General features: G+C 43.8%; 1 protein-coding gene across 2 annotated transcripts in view; it reads right to left on the reverse strand.

The window, feature by feature from the left end:
* Positions 1-10,012: 10,012 nt before the first annotated feature.
* Positions 10,013-19,264, reverse strand: part of LOC121443635 (protein PRRC1) — a 30,114-nt gene continuing 20,862 nt past the window's right edge. For both annotated transcript variants that reach the window (XM_041645460.1, XM_041645461.1), the window contains exons 6-9: positions 18,269-18,432; positions 14,744-14,847; positions 12,217-12,319; positions 10,013-10,347 (exon numbers count right to left, since the gene is read on the reverse strand). In XM_041645460.1, the coding sequence (XP_041501394.1) occupies positions 10,138-10,347; positions 12,217-12,319; positions 14,744-14,847; positions 18,269-18,432 (581 nt within the window). In that variant the 3' untranslated portion in view covers positions 10,013-10,137. The remainder of the gene's footprint in view (positions 10,348-12,216; positions 12,320-14,743; positions 14,848-18,268; positions 18,433-19,264) is intronic.

Below are 19,264 nucleotides of genomic sequence, written 5' to 3' on the forward strand. Positions count from 1 at the left end.
GAGCTTCCTCTTCCTCCCAGCATTCTGTTCTGTTTACTCCTCCCACCTATGTTTTAACCTATCAGGACCAAGCAGTTTCTTTATTGCTTAACCAATGAAATCAACAGATTGATATATGACACTCCCACATCAGGAGGGGATGCTCAATTTATGGTGAGCTAGCTGGGGCACAGATAGCTTTTGGAACATCTCCAGGACACACAACTAGTAAACTGTGGAGCTGGGGTATGGACACCCAGGTAATAGGGAGTCCCTGTCTTTCTTTCCCTGAATCCTATGGTTTGCCTACAATTAAATGCACCCATCAGGACGCTCTGTTGAAAGTCTACATACATAAGGGCCCCACAACCCATAATGTTCTGGAGGTCGTGACACTGAGTGTCTGTCTACATAGAATCTACTAACTACCAAAGGTAACCTAGATGCTTTACACGTATATCTATTTTACAGACTGAACTAGGGCACAGGTGTTGATGAAAATGAGAAGGGCGGTCTAGAGTCACTAATCCAGGCTTTCTTGGCTCTTTTGATATGATAATGTTTGTTGAGAACCTCTCTGGGAGCCCACAGACAAACATGAGACATAGCTCAGGGAATCCTGAAGAAGAGGGTGAGGAAGGATCGTAGGAGCCGTAGGGATCATAGACCCCCACAAGAAAATGACTCACAGAATCAACTAACCTGGGGTCACAGGGCTCACAGAGACTGAACCCACAGCCAGGGAGCATTATGAGACTGACCTAGGACCTCTGCATATATATAGTGGTTGTGCATCTTGGTGTTCTTGTAGGACCCCTAACAGTGGAAGTGGGATCTGTCTCTGACTTTTTTTTTTTTTTTTTTTTGGTTTTTCGAGACAGGGTTTCTCTGTGGCTTTGGAGCCTGTCCTGGAACTAGCTCTGTAGACCAGGCTGGTCTCGAACTCACAGAAATCCACCTGCCTCTGCCTCCCGAGTGCTGGGATTAAAGGTGTGTGCCCCCATCGCCCGGCTCTGTCTCTGACTTTTGAGACCCTTTTCTTCTTAGTGGGTTGCCTTAATATGATGGGACATGCCTAATCTTATTATAAGTTGATATGCCAAGTTTGGTTAATATTCCTGGGAGGCCTGCACTTTTCTGAAGGGAAGGAGAAGTGACTCTGAGGGAGGGGGGTGAGGTGAGGGCCTTGAGGAGAGGAGAGAGAAGAAACTGTCGTCAGGATGCAACAAATGAGAGAGAGAGAGAGAGAGAGAGAGAGAGAGAGAGAGAGAGAGAGATCTTCTCCAGGGAAGATAGAACATTTTAAACTTCCTAAATATGAAGGAAAGAAGTAAAAGAGAAGCGTAGGACCATTGTTTTGCCAGGCGCCCTCTGGGAGAGCTCTGGTTGGTAAATCAATTTAGTACATTTTTCCATGCTATGCAAGTGAACTATCTGTCAGATTTTGCTCCCCTGTTCTAGAAAGAACCAGGGATTCTGGGAATAAGGCTGAAAGAAGGGAGGAGAAGGGGAGCTTGCTCTCAGGGAAGGGTAACCTTTTCCAAGCTCAGGCTTCTAGCCTGTAATCTGGGTATGGCACTACGTCCTATACAGGGCTAGCAGGGCCGTGTCAGAAAAGGTGATGTTGGTTATAATTAGGGCCATGCCACTGCCGCTGGTGACTGTCATTCTTTATCCCATTGCTGCTTACAGTGAGTATCATGGCCTTGACTAAACCTTGAAGTTAAGTGTAGCCCCATTTTTTTCCTTATAAAATCAGGAATAGAGTTCTGCTTTATCCACAAACCTTGGTCCAGTACAGGCACACGGTAGCTTCAAACAATGCAATATCCAGTTGTCTTTAGCCAGTCCTCTTCCACACAGGGACCCCTCCCCTCTTCAACTCATTTCCTTAGCCCTAGAAGAAGAGCACTGATTCCAAAGGCAGGTGGAATTTGTAACTCTGCTTCCCTTTTGAGCTGGACTCTAGCTGACTTGCCCTTGCTCATCTTGAACTCATGGTCTACCTGCCTCGATCTCTTCTGCTGTGAATGTTCACTTTCTTTTCTTTTTTTAACTTCCCATTCTTTCCCTATTTATTTATTTATTTTTTATTGGATAAAGAATAGGGACTAGAAATTATCACAGACAGGCAATGGTGAGTCCAGTTTCTGTGTGCGTAAACGCAAGCACAGCTAGTACAGAGTTCCATTCTCTCTGGCAAAGCCATGGGAGCCGGAGCACACGCCGCTTCCTCGGGGTATCTGTGTCTGCACAGCTCCACACAGCGTCCCCTAAGCTGCTGTCTGAGCACCTATTCTCTCCCCACCATAGAACAGTGTAATCCACAGGCTCCACAGAGGCCTAGGGACACTCCACATGCTATATTTTACAGTTTTGTCATATAGAGGATAACTATAGATTCCAGCTATTGTTGCAGGACAGGAAACAAATTTGAAAAACAACCCGTGGCGGCTTTAGACACGGTCCTAGTTTGCTTTCTATCACTGATAAGTACTATAACCAAATAGCGATGTGGGAGGGCGGGGTTTATTCCAGCCTGTAGCTTCATACAGCTCTTCATGAAGGGAAGCCAGAGCAGAAACTCAAGCCAGGAACGGAAGCAGAGACCACGGAGGAGCGCTGCTTACTGACGTGCTCGACATGGCTTGCTCGGCCTCCTTTCTTGCACCACCCAGGACACCAGCTTAGGTGTAGCACTGCCCACACGCAGCTGGGCCCTCTCCTGCCAACCATTAATTAAGAAAATGCTTCGCAGGCTTGCCTACAAATCAATCTTATGAAGACATTTTCTCAACTGAAGTTCCTTCTTCCTGTTGAATAATAATAATAATAACAATATCAATAATAAAATCAACACACACATTAGATGAGTCCATAAGAAGAGTCAGGAAAACAACTGCAAAATTAATATGTAGTCTTGTGATCTTGTGAAAAGCATAGGGTCTTCTAGTCTCCTACTTACTAGATCCAGAGGACAACTGGGGTGCTCCTTTCCTTCCGTAGCAGAGGGGGGGCGACTATGGATAGAAGTGGGGGAGTCACCATTTAAGAGTCCTTGCTATTGGATATTAAAGATGGTTCCTGCGCGGGTGCCTAGATATTTTATGGGCACTTGGCGCCCTCTAGTGACAGCATGCCAGCTCTTCAGTAGCATTAAAGTTGAGGCAACCAATATTTCTGGTAGTGGAGAGGGATAGAGAGGCCTGTGTTGGAGCGCCTTTCTAACTCAGCTGGCTGGATGTCAGGCTGCATCCTGGGCTTTACAGGTTAGGAATCCCCCATGATTTTGAAGTTTCACTGTTCTTAAAAAGGAAAGGGGACTTTTCCACCTGTGTCTCTGGGGAACTCCCTGACTTGGAGTTGAGGGTTTCCCTCAAGCAACTCAGAAATGCTCCGCAAATCACCCAATCCTCTCAGCTCCTGTATACCAGGCATTAGAGAGCAGTTATAAACATCCCACAATATCAGCTGGAACAGAGTATGTGCCCTTTGTGAGCCCAGCTCCTTTCAGGTCAGCAGAGGACCAAAGGGTATCAACACAGCTGTTTTCTCCACAGGGAACACTCTCCCCTCCCAGTACCCCTTCTTTGGTCTGAGCCTGCACCTGTGCTGATTGCCGCCACCATCCTCAGGCAAAGGCCATGCTGTCTTCCCCATTCCTTCTCTCCCTGTGGCATCACTACCAAGCTGGCTTCCATGTGGCAGTCTTGACACCATTGCTGCAAACCATCTTAGCTACTTCCCACAGGATGGCTTTTCTTCCTCTCCCAAACCAGAGTCCCTCTCCCCGGCCATTCATTTGTTAAACCGCTACTAGCAATCTTCTACAAGGTAGCCCCCTGCTGGACTGTCTGACCACCTTAAGAAAGACGTGATCCAGTGGGTTTCTTTCCACTTTCCCTCCCCTCCTTCAGTACACTGTCCACCCTGTCCTACAGTGACAATTTATCTCTAGGTCGAGACCCCTGGCCCTCCTTTATGACATACAGTGTCATCTTCAGGAAGCACCCCCCAGCCTGGTGGGTACCACGTCAGCCTCCAGAGCGCTTTGACAGCACCATAAGGGAGCACTGCAGTCTGCTTCAGAGCAAAACACCGGACTTATTTTTGTGTACACATCCCAGAGTTCCCCACATGTGTGTAAAGAGAATAATGTATCAAAATGCATATATGTGGTTGAGATACATGGATCTAACCTTTAAGGTTTATTTCATCTATAGCTCACCACACAAAACACATGTTGGAAAGAACATATGGTTCAGCAACCAACAGGACATGGCTTGAATCTTTGTTCTACCTCTTCCCAGTTTTGTGGCTTTAGGCGACACAGTAATGCAGTCTTGGTGTGTTTGGCTTACAAAATGAGGTAGTAGTTAACATCCACAGAAGGTGAACTAAAGAAGACACCGGATGTAAAGCTCTTGAGTATCTGCAATATGGTATGAAAGAAGAGTCCTCAAACAGTGCCGAATGCCGCTGGATACAGTTCTAGCTAGCTGGTTGTTGTTTCCAAATTTAACTTTTTTTTTTAAAGATTTATTTATTTATCATGTATACAACATTTCTTCCATGTATGCTTGCATGCCAGAAGAGGGCACCAGATCTCATTATAGATGGCTGTGAGCCACCATGTGGTTGCTGGGAATTGAACTCAGGACCTCTGGAAGAGTAGTCAGCGCTCCTAACCTCTGAGCCATCTCTCCAGCCCCAAATTTAACTTTTTCTTGATTCTGAATTTCACATCATGCATCTCAACCAACCACTCTCTACCCTTGCAAACCATCCCCCACCAGGATAAAACATAAAATTTAAAAGAAAAAAGAAGAAAACTCTCACTGTGGAAGCTGTAGCGTAGCAGAGTGAGACACACAGTCCCTTAGTTCATATATCACTACTTGCGAATGTTCATTGCAATGAGTTGGTCTGGTTTTGCAGTCTCTGGTTTTTGCTGCATCATCAATACTGGGCCCGCACTAGGGCTCCTCTTGGATATCCTGTTGTTGTCCTGTGTCATAGAGATCCTGCAGCTTTGGGTCTGCAGGGCTGGTCCCTTCATGTGCTCCAGCAGATCATAGATGGGATAGGTCAACTCGTAGACCTAGCTCTGGGTCTGGGTGGTTTATAGGTTGGTTAGTTCTGGGTCTGGTGGTTGATGGGTTGGTCAGTCCCCCAGTTTTCCCTCATCTTCAACACCAAGATGAGCCCCCAGCACTACCCTGGCTAGGCTAGCTCACGCTAGTGAGCAGCAAGGGGCAGAGCTGTTTCTCCTGCTCTCCTAGCCTCTGATTGCCCACACCTACATCACCAGGGCAAGCTCTGCTGTGTTGCCTAGGCAAGGTGTTGGGGCCACTCTGCCCAGTGCTGCAGCTGGTGAGAGGAGGCAGGGCCATTTAGCTAGCTATTGTATACCTATACCTATCCACCTATCTGTCCGTCCATCTCATATACAATATACACACGTACATGGCAAAGAGGATTTAATCTTCCTGCAAAAATAAGGGCCAGAAAGTCTAGCTCTGAGCTCACATTGAACAGATCTCCTCTTTTCTCCACAGCCCTTATACACACATACATTTCCATCTGCATTTGACATTAACTAATGCCTTCTTTCTAACTAATGGAAGGTTATTCGATGGTCAAGTATTACTTCAAAGAAACATGTCTACCATGCCTCGGTTTCATATAAAAAGCATGGGCAAAGTGTGGTTTTTATTAATAGGTCATTTCATCATTTTTTTCCTCTTACCTCCTATACATGCACCAGAGCCAAGTCAGTTGGGGAAAAAAGTGTATAAGTGAAGGGCTACTTTCTCATCGTGCTTCCGAAGCACCTGATTCCAACACACTTATCTATCCACAACACACACACTACCCTCTTCCACAGCGTCAGATTCAGGGTGCAATGCCTGGCTGGACAATTCACTGTCTTGAGGTTGAAAGGGGCACAGAGGAGCCAAGAAGGTGAGATTAGTTGTCAATATTAATCAGTAGGGGTGAAGGCTCTAGGAAAGCGCCGGACCACCTTCCATGCGTTCAGCTACACAGATGTCATTAGGAATAGAGCCTTACCACCAATTTGTGTAGAGCCACCGCCTTGACAATTGTCTGGGTCGCTTGCAGGTTCCCATGGGACCTCTTTAGTCAACAACTCGATCAGATGTAATCCATTCCTGACAATGGATACTTCATTTGGTGATGAGAGATGTCTAATTGGGGCTTGGTCTCCCCAGTTATTTGGTGAGTCCATTTAGATTTCTTAGACATATGTAAAAACTTTTAAGACCCTTCTACTGCCCCAGAAACTGCTCGCAAAGGGAAAATTGGTTTTCTCCAATGGAGTCCCACTGGGTACACAAACCACACTTACGGGCCAACCCAGCAGGAGACGGCCAACAGAAAATGAACTTAATGGATAAAAGACTTGTGGAGATGGGTGAAATTCAAAACCCTGTACCTTTCTCCCCAATTAATATTGCTGATCCTAAAACAATTACAAAAAATAGAAATAAAATAAAATAAAATAAAAAGGACAGGTATGGAGAGAAAGGAGAAGTTCTGCTGAGGCACTGGGGCTTTTCATGAACCCCTGGCTTCCCATCACTTCCTGTCTCTCCCACAGGTCTTCTCTCTATACTGAGTTCTCCAGCCTCCAAGTTGGAGGTTGGCGCATCTGAATGTTAAAATTCTCCAGAAAAAAAGGAGCTTAAGATCTGGTCATGTGTGGAAGCTGGTAACCAATTTAGAGTCAAAAAGGAGTGTGCGGCCTTCTAATATACTAATGCAAATTAGCATTTAAATCACTGCACACCTTCTAATATACTAATGCAAATTAGCATTTAAATCACTGCACACCTTTGAGAAGTCAAAGTATTTATTTTTGACATATTTACATACTTACAAAATTGATTTTATCCAATATATCACTCTACATAATATCACAAAATGAATACAATATCCTAGGAAAAAAAATCTACATTTCATAATAATTTATGTTTAACTCAACAACTTTTACAACAGATTATCAATTTGGCTTCACAAATCACTGTCCTTAGTTTTGGTGTAGTTTTGATTTTTTTTCTTCTTTTTGCCAAATAACAAGAGTAAACTAAAGGGCAGGCTGAAGTATTGAGTTGACCCTGAGTAACTGCTAATTTGCATAATTCAGAACAGGTGTAGTGTGTGCTTTCATTTGTTTTCTTACCTGCCTACACTTAAGATGGCAGCATCTTATCTCTAAAGATTGAGGAAGGAAGAATGAAAAACAACACAAAAATCAGTAGAAAAAACTTCCAGCTTCTAAAATGTTTCCAACTTCAGAGTCCTTGATACAGTTTCTGTCCAGAGTTGCCTCAAATCTGAGGAGGGACCTGGGGCTGTGGCCCTTCAGGAGAACGCTTGCCCAGAGTAAATGAGGCTCTGCCTGGCATTGTTATAAATAAACCACGCTAGGGGAAAACAAGGAAAGCAACAAAAACTGAATCCTTGGAACTAAATAGTTGAACAGTCTTGTAAGGCTGATCTTAAATTTTATTTTCCTACTGATAAATACAACCACCACCACAAACTCGCTAAAAATGCCAGTGTGGAAGGGACACAAAAACAGGCAGGAGAAAAGGGCACAGGAACAGAAGGGCCGGGAAGGAAACCAGGGTTTTGGACCGCTCAGGTCTAAATGTCACCAGGCAGATTGAGCAGAAGAATCCTCAGAAAACAAGGGTCAGGGAAACAAGCCGGTAGAGTCAGCCTGCTCTGACATCCTCCAAAGAGAATTCTAGGCCAGAGAACCTGTCTACAGAGAGATCAGACTGGATCAAATAGTTCTCTCTTCCATCAGCCCGTCACTCCTCCTCCTCCCTTCCTCACAGTAGGCAGACTAGGTAACGACAATTATCCAGTTTCAGCCAAACCATGGCATAAGTCTGCCACTGTTAATTAGGACTCAAGGAAACCATCACCCAATGAGATGTCAGTGACTCCAGTGATTCTACTGGAACGATCCTCTGAAACAGTAACTAAGGTAATGCAGACTCAACCAGACAAGAGAAAAACAGGGTACCTTTAGGGTCTGTAAAACTTGCCTTTGGAGAATAATAAAATACTATTACCCAGGCAATGCCCCATCAAATGCTGCTAGACAAGACAGTTCCCCCTGGTGTGTGTGTGTGTGTGTGTGTGTGTGTGTGTGTATGTGTTTTTTCCAGGGATTGACCCTAGGGCCTGACATCAGCTAGTGTTCCATCATGGCCTACATCCCCCGACCCAAAGGACAGTTCTTAAAAACAGCACAGCAGCAAGTGGTAAAGAAAGACCCCAGTTTCTTGTGCACGAAGAAGCATTGAGAGGCACTGTGGCCAATTTACTCTGGCCAGGCCCATCACCACAGCCACAGAATTCCTTCCTGTCTAACTAAGCACCACACACAGTGCTTGGGGATTAACAAACACCCACCTCAAAAGTAATAATTCTCCTTCTGGAAAAGTATGATGTCATTACTGGAAAGCACTATGGCACAGCACACTGTACATGGAAGGACAGAGGATGAGTGTAGAATCGACTAACTCTGGCATCTACAGAACTGTATCAACAAGGAAAAGAAAGTAAAATTACATTTCAGTACCAAATTATCTTCACGAAAATATCTGAATTGCATATATAGAGTTTAACTATGTAAGAAAATTTTTTACTTAATTTTGACTTAAGTAAATCCCCAAATGGTAAAATATATTATTTCAGGGAGAAAAAAGCATTCGTTAAATGCAATGGATTAAATAAACTACATCGAATATAAAATCATTCCCTTGAAAACATCCATAAGAAATAAAGGCAGATGGGCACAGTCAGAAAAGTCAAGCTGTGCTTAAGGCAAACCAAGAAACAACCTTAGACATCCACAAGGTCCAGTTGATCAACATCCAGCATGGGTGAGCCCATGAATCCCGCCCCCAAACTGGGGAGCTATTGACAGTTGATGAGTTCTGAGGGATAGTCAGTTTTCAAGGGTGTAGTCCCTCATAGGTCAACTGGTTGACAGCCTAACACCTATTTGGGCAATACAAACTGGACTCGGTAAAGAGGACAAGAAGGGGAACATGGAGGGGAAGGGGTGGGAGACAAGTGTTATCAGAACACACTTCATGAACTTCTCAAATAATAAAAAGAGGAACTTTCACTAAAGAAAACACATACCATCCCAAGAGAAGGGGATCCCCTCTTAGAGTCTGGAGACGGTGAGTAGATGCAGGAGGAACAGCTGTCATGACAGCCAACTTCCACAAATGACACAAGGGCTGGAGAGATGGTTCAGGGGTTAAGGACATTGATTGCTCTTCTAGAAGAACCAGGTTCGATTCCCAGCACCGATATGGTTGCTCACAACCATCTGTGACTCCAGTTTCAGGGTCTGATGACCTCTTCTGGCCTCCCTGGTCACTGTGCACATGGTATATAGACATACAAGTAAAACATCAATACACAAATTTTTTTTTAAAAAAAAATCTCAATAACAACAACAATAAAACCACAAATACATATCTTATCTAAAATAGATTTGAATGATCTGCCCTTTAGTTCTCACATAGAAATGAAGAAAAATAAAACGTTATTTTCTGATGTTCATAGTTATGGATCTGCAAAATGCCAAAGTTTAAAACAAAAAGGAAACAAGTCTAACTTCTAAACTATACATACATGACAAAAACTATCCATTCTGTTAATGTGGCCCATATTCTATAAAACACAAGGAACTGTGCACAACCCCATGCCCCAGCAAGCATGTCAGGTTGGTTGTTGAGCATGTGCACACACAGATGACAACAGGGTTAACAGGGCAGGTAACACAGACATGTTCTTAAGAAACCAGAAGAGCCAAGAACAATCATCCATTTGTGAGCATGGATTTCCGCGTTATAAATTTGGTATACTGAATTGTGCTGTAAATATGTGTGTATATTTTGGGGGAACTAGGACGTATGAAATCATGACAGTGGAAAGAGGATCTACTTCTTCTGTTTTACTGGAATGACACTGTGCCTTTATTTAATTGTTTATTCTTTTAAAAGGACAATTGTAAAAACTGTTGGATTCTCTGGAACTATCCAGTCTCCTCTAGCACAGAGCCAAGGGTGACGGCAGGTCTCCATTTCCCAGCAGCTGGTCTCACATGGGCCTGGGTGGCAGGCGCTGCTTATACATGCCCGCCAGAGCCTTGGCTGCGCTGTAGATCATCTGTCGGCGAGACATGCCAGTGAAAGCAAGGTGCCAATCAGTCCGGCTGACGTTTACCAAGCTCTTTTCCAGGACTTCCCCCACTGTCACCAAAAGGCCTGACCACCTCAGATTGTAGTCCTGGGGAGTCAGGCTTTGCGCCTACGGAAAAAGGAAGGTGAGTTACTTGTCACACACTGAAACAGCATTGGAACTCGCTATGTTACAGAAGACTCCTTGGTGCCTCGACTCTGCTTATTTTAATACAGATTATGACAAACCCTCAAGAGTATGGTTACAAGGGTGACTGCACACGCCTACTGTGTTAATGAGCCCAGCACACTCACGGGTCACACAGAATCTAATCTCCTCACAATTTACATTTTCAGAGGGCTGAGTGCACATCCAGTGAGAACCCCAGCTTCTCACAGCTCATGCTGAGGGCTTAAGCTCTAGTTCGACGTTCAGGGTCACTTCACATTATTAACAGGTTTCTGCTAAAATCATGTTCTTAGAGCCACAGAATTCCAAGCAGAGAGAGACTACATGTTGAGTCTTTAGCGCATTTAAGAAAGGATTTAGTAGTTCCTAGACAGTGTCTGCAGATACGGATAATACGAGTCAGCAGCTCGCAAAAGGCACGCAGGCCAGGTCAGCAGCCACCAGCACTGTCGCTCCCCACCTTTACCCAGCCTGTATGAACACCACTTCTCACACAGAAGTGAACGGCAAACAGATTCAAGGGTTTAACAGCCGGGGCTGGTTTAGAGTCCAGAGAATATCTGCAGGCAGCATGGACCTGCGCTCGGCACGCATGCCTCACTACCTGCTTCATAATCACCCCACGGGCTTCCCTTTACCTCAAAAACAAAACGAAATGAAACCAACAACAAAAACAAAAACAATTTCTTAGGCTCAATTTGGAAACACTACAGATGATTACAAGACAAATAGTCAAGAGTTACATCAAATAGCTTCCCACCAACCCTGAAAGAGACAGTGCCATGCTCTGCACTACCAGCACTGCAGTGTGCTCCAAAGAGAGACAGCAGGTCTTCAAAGATCCTGAGAGCCTGCTCCTCACACACCACAGAATCCATGGGAGCCTGCTCCTCACACACCATGGAATTCATGGGAGCCTGCTGCTCACACACCATGGAATCCATGGGAGCCTGCTGCTCACACACCACACAAGTCCCACTGTGAGCATCAAGAACCGTGTGCAGATCTCGCTCAAGGCATTAATCAGTGTTTTATTGCTGGGTGGTGCCCTTTCCCTGTCGGGCTAATGGAAGTGGTTAGGCTAAGTCACATGAATTATGGCAGTGACTCCTAGACTATTAAAGACAGCAATTCTACAAGGCTCAATCTAATACTTTTGAATCAACAGTGGTAAAACTTCCATCTTCCTAGAAAACCTGTCATGTTATGGCCATTTTAAGTTTCATTAGCATAACAATATGCTAATATTAATATCATATATTATATTAATATATAATTAATATAATACTAATATGCACAGCATCAGCTTAAAGCCTCTAACTGTCCTCACGTGAGTGCGCGACCTTCTGAAGAGAACTTAGGAGCAAATAAGCTTCAAAGAACATCAAAACTTTAAGCATCTTTCCACACTGCAAACATAGGAAGGACCACTAAGCAACTTTAGCAATTTTATGGCTACACATTAAACTGAAATGTAACTGCACAGATATTTTCTCAGAGAACATCAAATGTCTTCCCATACCATCAAATGTCCATACATTCCAAATAAGTGTAAAAGGGGGGCAACAACTAACTCATTGTAGCTGTCTGGTATGGATGAAGGCCAGTTTTCTTCTGATTCCGGGGCCATGAACATAAAAAATGGAGAATAACAACATGGTACAATAGAAAACCGACAAGCACAGCAAAAGACAAAGAATCAAGGGCATAACCCTCACAATAAATGTGGAGTGTCATGGAAAGACAAAGAATCAAGGGCATAACCCTCACAATAAATATGGAGTGTCATGAAAAGGCAAAGAAACTAACCTGCTGCACAAACTCCAAAGGCACCGGTGTGGCTTGAGTAAAGGCTTCCAGGCGGATGCCATGCACCGGGTCTTCAACCACCAAGCAGCCGATGTCAAACCACCTGGAAGAGAAACGGAAGCCGCCCCCTGTTCACACGCTAGATAAAATGAGAGTGGACGGGGGCAGCACCCTGTTCACACGCTAGATAAAATGAGAGTGGAGATACAAAATGGCAAAGCAAGTTCCCTCTCACTGTTCAGACTAAAGTACCACAGTTCCCAGAAAGAAAATGTCTAATTAGTTTGCACATGGACAAGCCATAAATGTAAAACTAAAATTACTTTATTGTCTTAATTTCAAGAAGGTAGAAAGAGAGTAACAAAAAAGGAAACAGAACTAAGGTGGGGGATGACGGGAATGGGGGTTCTCAAATACACAGCTGACTTACCAGAATATGCAAAGAGCCTCTTGCGGGTAATATTTTTAAATGATACTTGCTAAAATATGGGGAAATTTGTAATACCAACTCTCACCAGCATGCAACCATCTAACAATGTTACTAAATCAGGAAATAAACTCGTTCAGAGGAAACAACTGTGTGCTTGAGCCTCATGAACGTGAAACCTTCCAGTCCCAGCTGTAGCCAGGAGCCAGCCTTTGAAAGCACACTCATGACAGATACTTAACCATAGATTATAAAACCCAAGGCACCAGGAACACACTTATGATAACTGGGATAGCATCAGAATTCTAGCTCCCAGAAATCTGAAACAACCCTGACTATAAGCACCAAGGGCGCATGGACAAGGTTATGTTTGTTCAATGACTCCATCTTTTAAAAAATAAGTAGATTTTTAAAAGCACAAAGAACCACAAAATGAATAAGGAAATAACACGTTTAAAAAAAACACGAAATAAGACGCAAGGCAGCATAGGCAACTCCACAGAATATTAAAGTGATACTTTGAAATGTCTCAATATTCACATCTTAAAAACATTTCAACTCATGAGTACTAAATAATATTTATTCCACTTGACTACTAATCAAAATCTCATATTTTGTTTTAACAAAGTCTCATTCAAGAAAGTGCAGCCAAGCTCAGCTATACCTTGTTTTGCCTCGTTCTGCCTGCTGTGGGCAGTGTCCATCCGGATACTGCACTGACCCAAGTGGAGACTGCACCTTTGTGTCCTGAGAAGCTGCCCTACAAGCCCAGCAGTCTCTAAGCCACACACATCAGAAGTCCAGTCAACCTCTAAAAAGCACCACCTCCACCAGACACTGCAACTGGGAACCTGCTTTCCCATCCCCTCTGTGAACCTGCAATCCCTGCCACGTGCCCAGCGCCCTTCCATTTCGGTCCCTCGCCCTGCCGGCTAAGGGAACTTTCAGATTTCCCTCTTCTTCATAAAGTCCTTTAACAGGATCACAACTGGGGCCAGGGGTGGGGAGAATCTCAGCTGATCACTTTTGGTTACTAGGGATCTCCATCTTTTCTTCCCGTGTATAAGACAAGGTGAGAAGAACGTGATGGACTGTGGTCCCAAATATTTCCCAGCGCAGAGAATGGTTCACACTAGATTCAGAAGCCACAAAGAGACCGCCTACCATCACCAGTCAAGCCACAATGAAGTTGATGCTTAACACATTGTAATAACATTTTTGTGCACTTAACATGTCTAAAACTAACACCAAAGTCTAGACCTGTTCATCTCAGAATACTTACACTGGCATTATTCTAACGTGGAAGAAGACAACAGGCTAATTTTTCCAACTCTGCATGAACGAACAACAGTATCTGAAGAGCGCTAACCAGGTCTATATGGTTCTACTTCTTTTACCTGGCAAGCACATTTCGAGATGATTTCCCCTTTAGCTGACTGCTCTCCCTGGCAGATGTTTCCAGCTCAGTAGAGGCCACATTTTGCAAATTATGGTTACAAAATACTAGGCAACAAGTAAACAAAAAATTAACACAACACCATGAGATAATAAATGAAATTAGAATTCACCAAAGCACGGCTGTTTATTAAAAAGTAACTCAGCATATCCAAACAGGCTTTCCCATGGGAAAAAAAAAATCTATTAAAAACATAGAGACATAGAGCCCTCAAGAACAATGCTGAACTGTGCTTCCAGAGGCGTTGTAAAGCTACGCACACAATACTATGCATCTCCAGCCTGTGTGTACCATCACGTCTTCCTGCCCATCTTCCACCACTGTGAGTCACATGGGAGCAGTGTGCTTACTCCCAGGGCTCTATTAGACCTGGCCAGGCTGACGCGTAGCGTGTTTCCTACATTCAGTCCTAACGTATCAAGTGGTTGTCAGCACAGCTTGAGAGGCAGGCATCGCTCTGCACTGCTCAGTTACAAGAGAGAAGTAAGGACAGAGAGCCAGCTAAGCACGGGACAGTCCCACTATTGGAGCAGACTTCCCACTCTGGCTCAAAACAGGAGGCACCTTCTCTAGGTGTTCCATGTGAGGACCTAGAGACTCCAGACACGGCTGTGTTGATTCCCAGGGTGCCCTGCGCCTCTTACTTGTCGGGCAGCAGCTCAGCGATGAAGTTTTCCACTGACACAGCAGTCTGCTTCTCGTGGATTGCGCCAGTCCTCCGCAGGCTGTCTATGCGTTCCTGGGCGCCCTAGAGCAAAAGCAGCGCAGGTTGTCAACCAGTTTTTAATACAGTATTAATCTTAAATATACTATTCTTAGCTATACAGTACATGCAGGTATTGAATACAATACACTCACCTTTAATCCCAACACTTGGAAGGCAGGCATATCTCTCTGAGTTCAAGGACAGCCGGGTCTACAGAGTGATTGCCAGAACAGCCAAAGATACACAGAGAAACCTAGTCTCAAAAAGGTTTGACCAAGGAAGATCCCCTGAGAAATCTCTGGTAGGAATAGAGGCCTAGATGTCTGAGTTCTACATCCAGAACAGTTTCAAGACTGCTAGCTGAGATGATCAAGCCCCACAGTATACTCCAGTCAGGACTTGATCATAATTCTAAATTTTCTTTAGGTCCCCATAAGATTACCAGTGCCCTCAGTCAGCATGAAGTAGCCTGGAAAACTATGCCCACATCCCCCCTCCCCCAAAAACTCTGAATTATGGATGTTTGCCTTTGTTTAGAATGTTGGTTACAAGTTGTTATGGATAATGGTCAGGAGAAAAGGTAAACAAAGGATATTAGGTTCAGAGTTCTTGTTTGTTTGTTTGTTTTTTTAAAGGGGGGAGTACTGTGGGACAATGGTCTTTTATCCTGTCACTTGTATTATTTTTGATAAACACTGATTGGCCAGTAGCCAGGCAGGAAGTATAGGCGGGGCAACCAGGCAGGAAGTATAGGTGGGGTGAGGAAAACAGGAGAATTCTGGGAAGAGGAAAGATTCAGTCTGCAGTTGTTACCAGTCGCAGAGGAAGCAAGATGAGAATCCCTCTCTGACAAAGGTACCAAGCCACATGGCTAACACCCACAAGAATAATGGGTTAATGTAAGATGTAAGAATTAATTAATAAGAAGCCTGAGTTACTAGGCCAACCAGTTTATAATTAATGTAGACCTCTGTGTATTTCTTTGGGACTGATGGCTGTGGAACTGGGCAGAACAGAAACCTTAGTCAACACTCACTGACTCTGGACTGATAGTGGGCAAACCTGTATAAGACCAAATTAGGCCCACTGAATGTGGGGGACAGTTGTGAGGCTTGGGCAGTCTGTGGGGCCACTGGCAGTGGGACCAGGACTTATCCCTAGTGCTTGAACTGACATCTAGGAGCACATTGTTTTTGGAGGAATACCTTGCTCAGCCTAGATATAGGGGGAGAGCCTTGGTCTTACCTCGAAGTGAAGTATTAGACTTTGTTGACTCCCCAAGGCAAGTCATATCCTTTTAGAGGAGTGGATAGGGAGGTGGGGTGTGGGAGAAGGGGAGTAAGTGGTAAGCTATGTAAAATGAGAAAAGATTGTAATATTAAAAAAAATCCTAATAAAAAGTTACTACCATTCCAAATGGTCCCATGTGTAATAATGAAGTGCTATCTGAGGCTCAGCTTAGGAGGGCTCTGAAATACTTTAGGAGGAAAACGTGTGTGCTAAATAAACTGCATCCCAACAGGGGTTACAGGACTGCTGGCTATGACTTTATTATAATGTATATACATACCAGCATCTATTTGCACATATAGAGCTGTATCTAAACAGAATCAAACATTAAACAAACAAACAACAACAACAACAAAACTTCTATGTTGACAGCCTGGCCAAAAACACTGTGGCCAGAGGCCCACAGTGACCTAATCCCTTTTCCCTTCACAGCAAGAGTACCATAATGACTAGTATGATGTACAGCAACCTCATAGAGAAAAACTACAGCAAACTATAGTCTGTCTTGCAAACAAGATAGAATGATGGAATAGAAACAAGAGGAGACTCTACAACTGGTGTCAAGCTTTCTCATATAAGAAAATGGAAGGGCAGAACTGCCAAAGACTGAGACTACATATAAGAAAAAGGAAAAGTTTTGTTTTAGACGTACTGAGCTTGGGATATTCAAGTAGAGTTGTCAAAGAGGCAACTTTTACATAAATTCAAAATTCACAAGCAGTCTTAGCAGTTATATGATGCTGCAAGCGACAGCATAAGATGCTGGCTAAGGCCAGGGACGACATGAGGTCAGCAAAGGAACTGTATGGAGACAGAGTCCAAGAGGAAGCTAGAGAGAAAAGCAAGATGTGCACCCAAAAGCCACAGGGAGACAAACAGACTGAAGTAAAAGTCAGGCATGGTGCTGCAGGCCTATAATTCCAGAACTCAGGAGGTAGAAGTAGAATCAGGAGTTCAAGGCCAGTGTTGGCCTCAAAGCAAGTCTGAGGCCAGCCTGGCTATCCAAAACTCTATTGAAACAACAGAGAAGATGACCACCTGGCTCAACAGTTCCTGACCAACCAAATACACAGCGAGCCTATTATTGGTGGGCTTTAAGTGCACTCTGATTATGACAGGAAGTGAAGAAGTGGGGCTAGCCAACTGGAAACCCAACAGAGAATTGGAGAAAAATATTCAAAATTCTTACAGGAATTTTTACTGCAGAAGGAAGCAAGCATGATAAACTGATACAGGGGAAGTGAGGTCACAGAACCACAGAGAGGAAGTGAGGTCACAGAACCACACAGGGAAAGTGAGGTCACAGAACAATACAGGGGAAGTGAGGTCACAGATCAATACAGGGGAAATGAGGTCACAGAACAATACAGGGGAAGTGAGGTCACAGAACAATACAGGGGAAGTGAGGTCACAGAACAATACAGGGGAAATGAGGTCACAGAACCACACAGGGGAAGTGAGGTCACAGAACCACACAGGGGAAATGAGGTCACAGAACCACACAGGGGAAGTGAGGTCACAGATCAATACAGGGGAAGTGAGGTCACAGAACCACACAGGAAGTGAGGTCACAGAACAATACAGGGGAAGTGAGGTCACAGAACCACACAGGGGAAGTGAGGTCACAGATCAATACAGGGGAAGTGAGGTCACAGAACCACACAGGGGAAGTGAGGTCACAGATCAATACAGGGGAAATGAGGTCACAGAACAATACAGGGGAAGTGAGGCCAAAGAATCTGTTGGGATTTCCCTTCCCCTGCTTTAGGATAGGAAAATGTTTGGATGCCATCAACTTCATTTGTTCTTGAATGATTGTGTCTTTGTAACAATGTGACAGAGAGTAGTGTGTGTATGTGTGTGTGTCTACTGGGACCAAACAGATATTATAATTTCATTAACTGACTTGAAAGGCAATACTAAGTTACAAAGATTCCTTTCAAGATCTATTCTTTTTGTTCTTTCTTAATGAAACTGCCATCCTCCTCCAATAATCAAAACCTAATTGAGACTTATTTAATTAAAACTCCTTTATATCCCTCATAGCATTTACAGTGTTGACTAACTAAGGATAAAGCTAGCACTTCAGAATATAAATCTGCAGTAGTTCCCCACAGACCACAGGATCCTTATCACAATTATGGGCAAACTCTGGAAAAGCTGTCACACTCACCTTTAATCCAGCTGCATAGCCTACTGGCTGTGGGGCGATATTGGACTGTCCAGCTTCCCCCACAACCACAGCTAAGCCAAAGACTTCCTGGAAGGCATCTCGGACAGCAGCCACTTTCACTTCTTTATTTGAGGTTACAACAATATCCAATTCACCTCCAGATTCTACAGGAACCAAAAGGAACTTCAATTCCAAATTTAACAGTAACTTTCTGGTAATTACTACCATATCATAAGCTTACACTGTATTTACTGTTACCAGCCTCACACATGTGAGCTAGGCTGACAGAACCTTACCTACCATAACACAGCTAAGCACTATTGTCAGGACTAAAACCCAGGTCAGACACAAATCCTCTTTTTATCACATCTTCTGATCAAACTACCAACTTCCCTTGCATTTTAAGGATGGGAATTCAGCACATTCTCTGCAGTCTCTCTCACAAGCCGAAGCTGGCACACACCTCCTACTGGCTCCAAGTCACCTGTGGTAACCGGAGCACAGTTCTTCAGTATTCTATGAACACTCCAGAACTCATTAACTCTGTCTGAAGCACAGTCCTCTACAGTCAAACAACCTTAGGAGAGGGTACCAGTAGGGGAGTTCAACAGCTGAATTCTATGCTTTCTCATTAACCAGCTTTATTACCTGAGGAAGACAGGGCTGGTTTCTTTGTAGGAAAACACCTGCCATCTCCGTGGTCTTGCTCTAAGAACTGACTTCTAATATAGTATGCCCAATGGAACAGCAAGAGCTCCAAAAATGCTCATTTCATAATGTCAAAGATATACACAAGAAGTAAAGAAATATATAATTATTATCTCCAACTAGATTGGTATGGATATGTAAATATGAAAATAAATACATGGAGTAAAGTCAAATTTATGAGTCCTTTGGATGGTTACAAACATAAAGAATTCTTTGGGTTTTTACATTTGTTTGTATTTTGCTGATTTTTGAGACCATGAACTTGCCATACTAAGAAAAGGTACCAAG

Source organism: Microtus oregoni, unplaced genomic scaffold (genome assembly GCF_018167655.1).
Source record: "Microtus oregoni isolate MIOR12 unplaced genomic scaffold, Mior012 000110F_ref0000174, whole genome shotgun sequence".
NCBI classification, from domain to species: Eukaryota; Metazoa; Chordata; class Mammalia; order Rodentia; family Cricetidae; genus Microtus; species Microtus oregoni.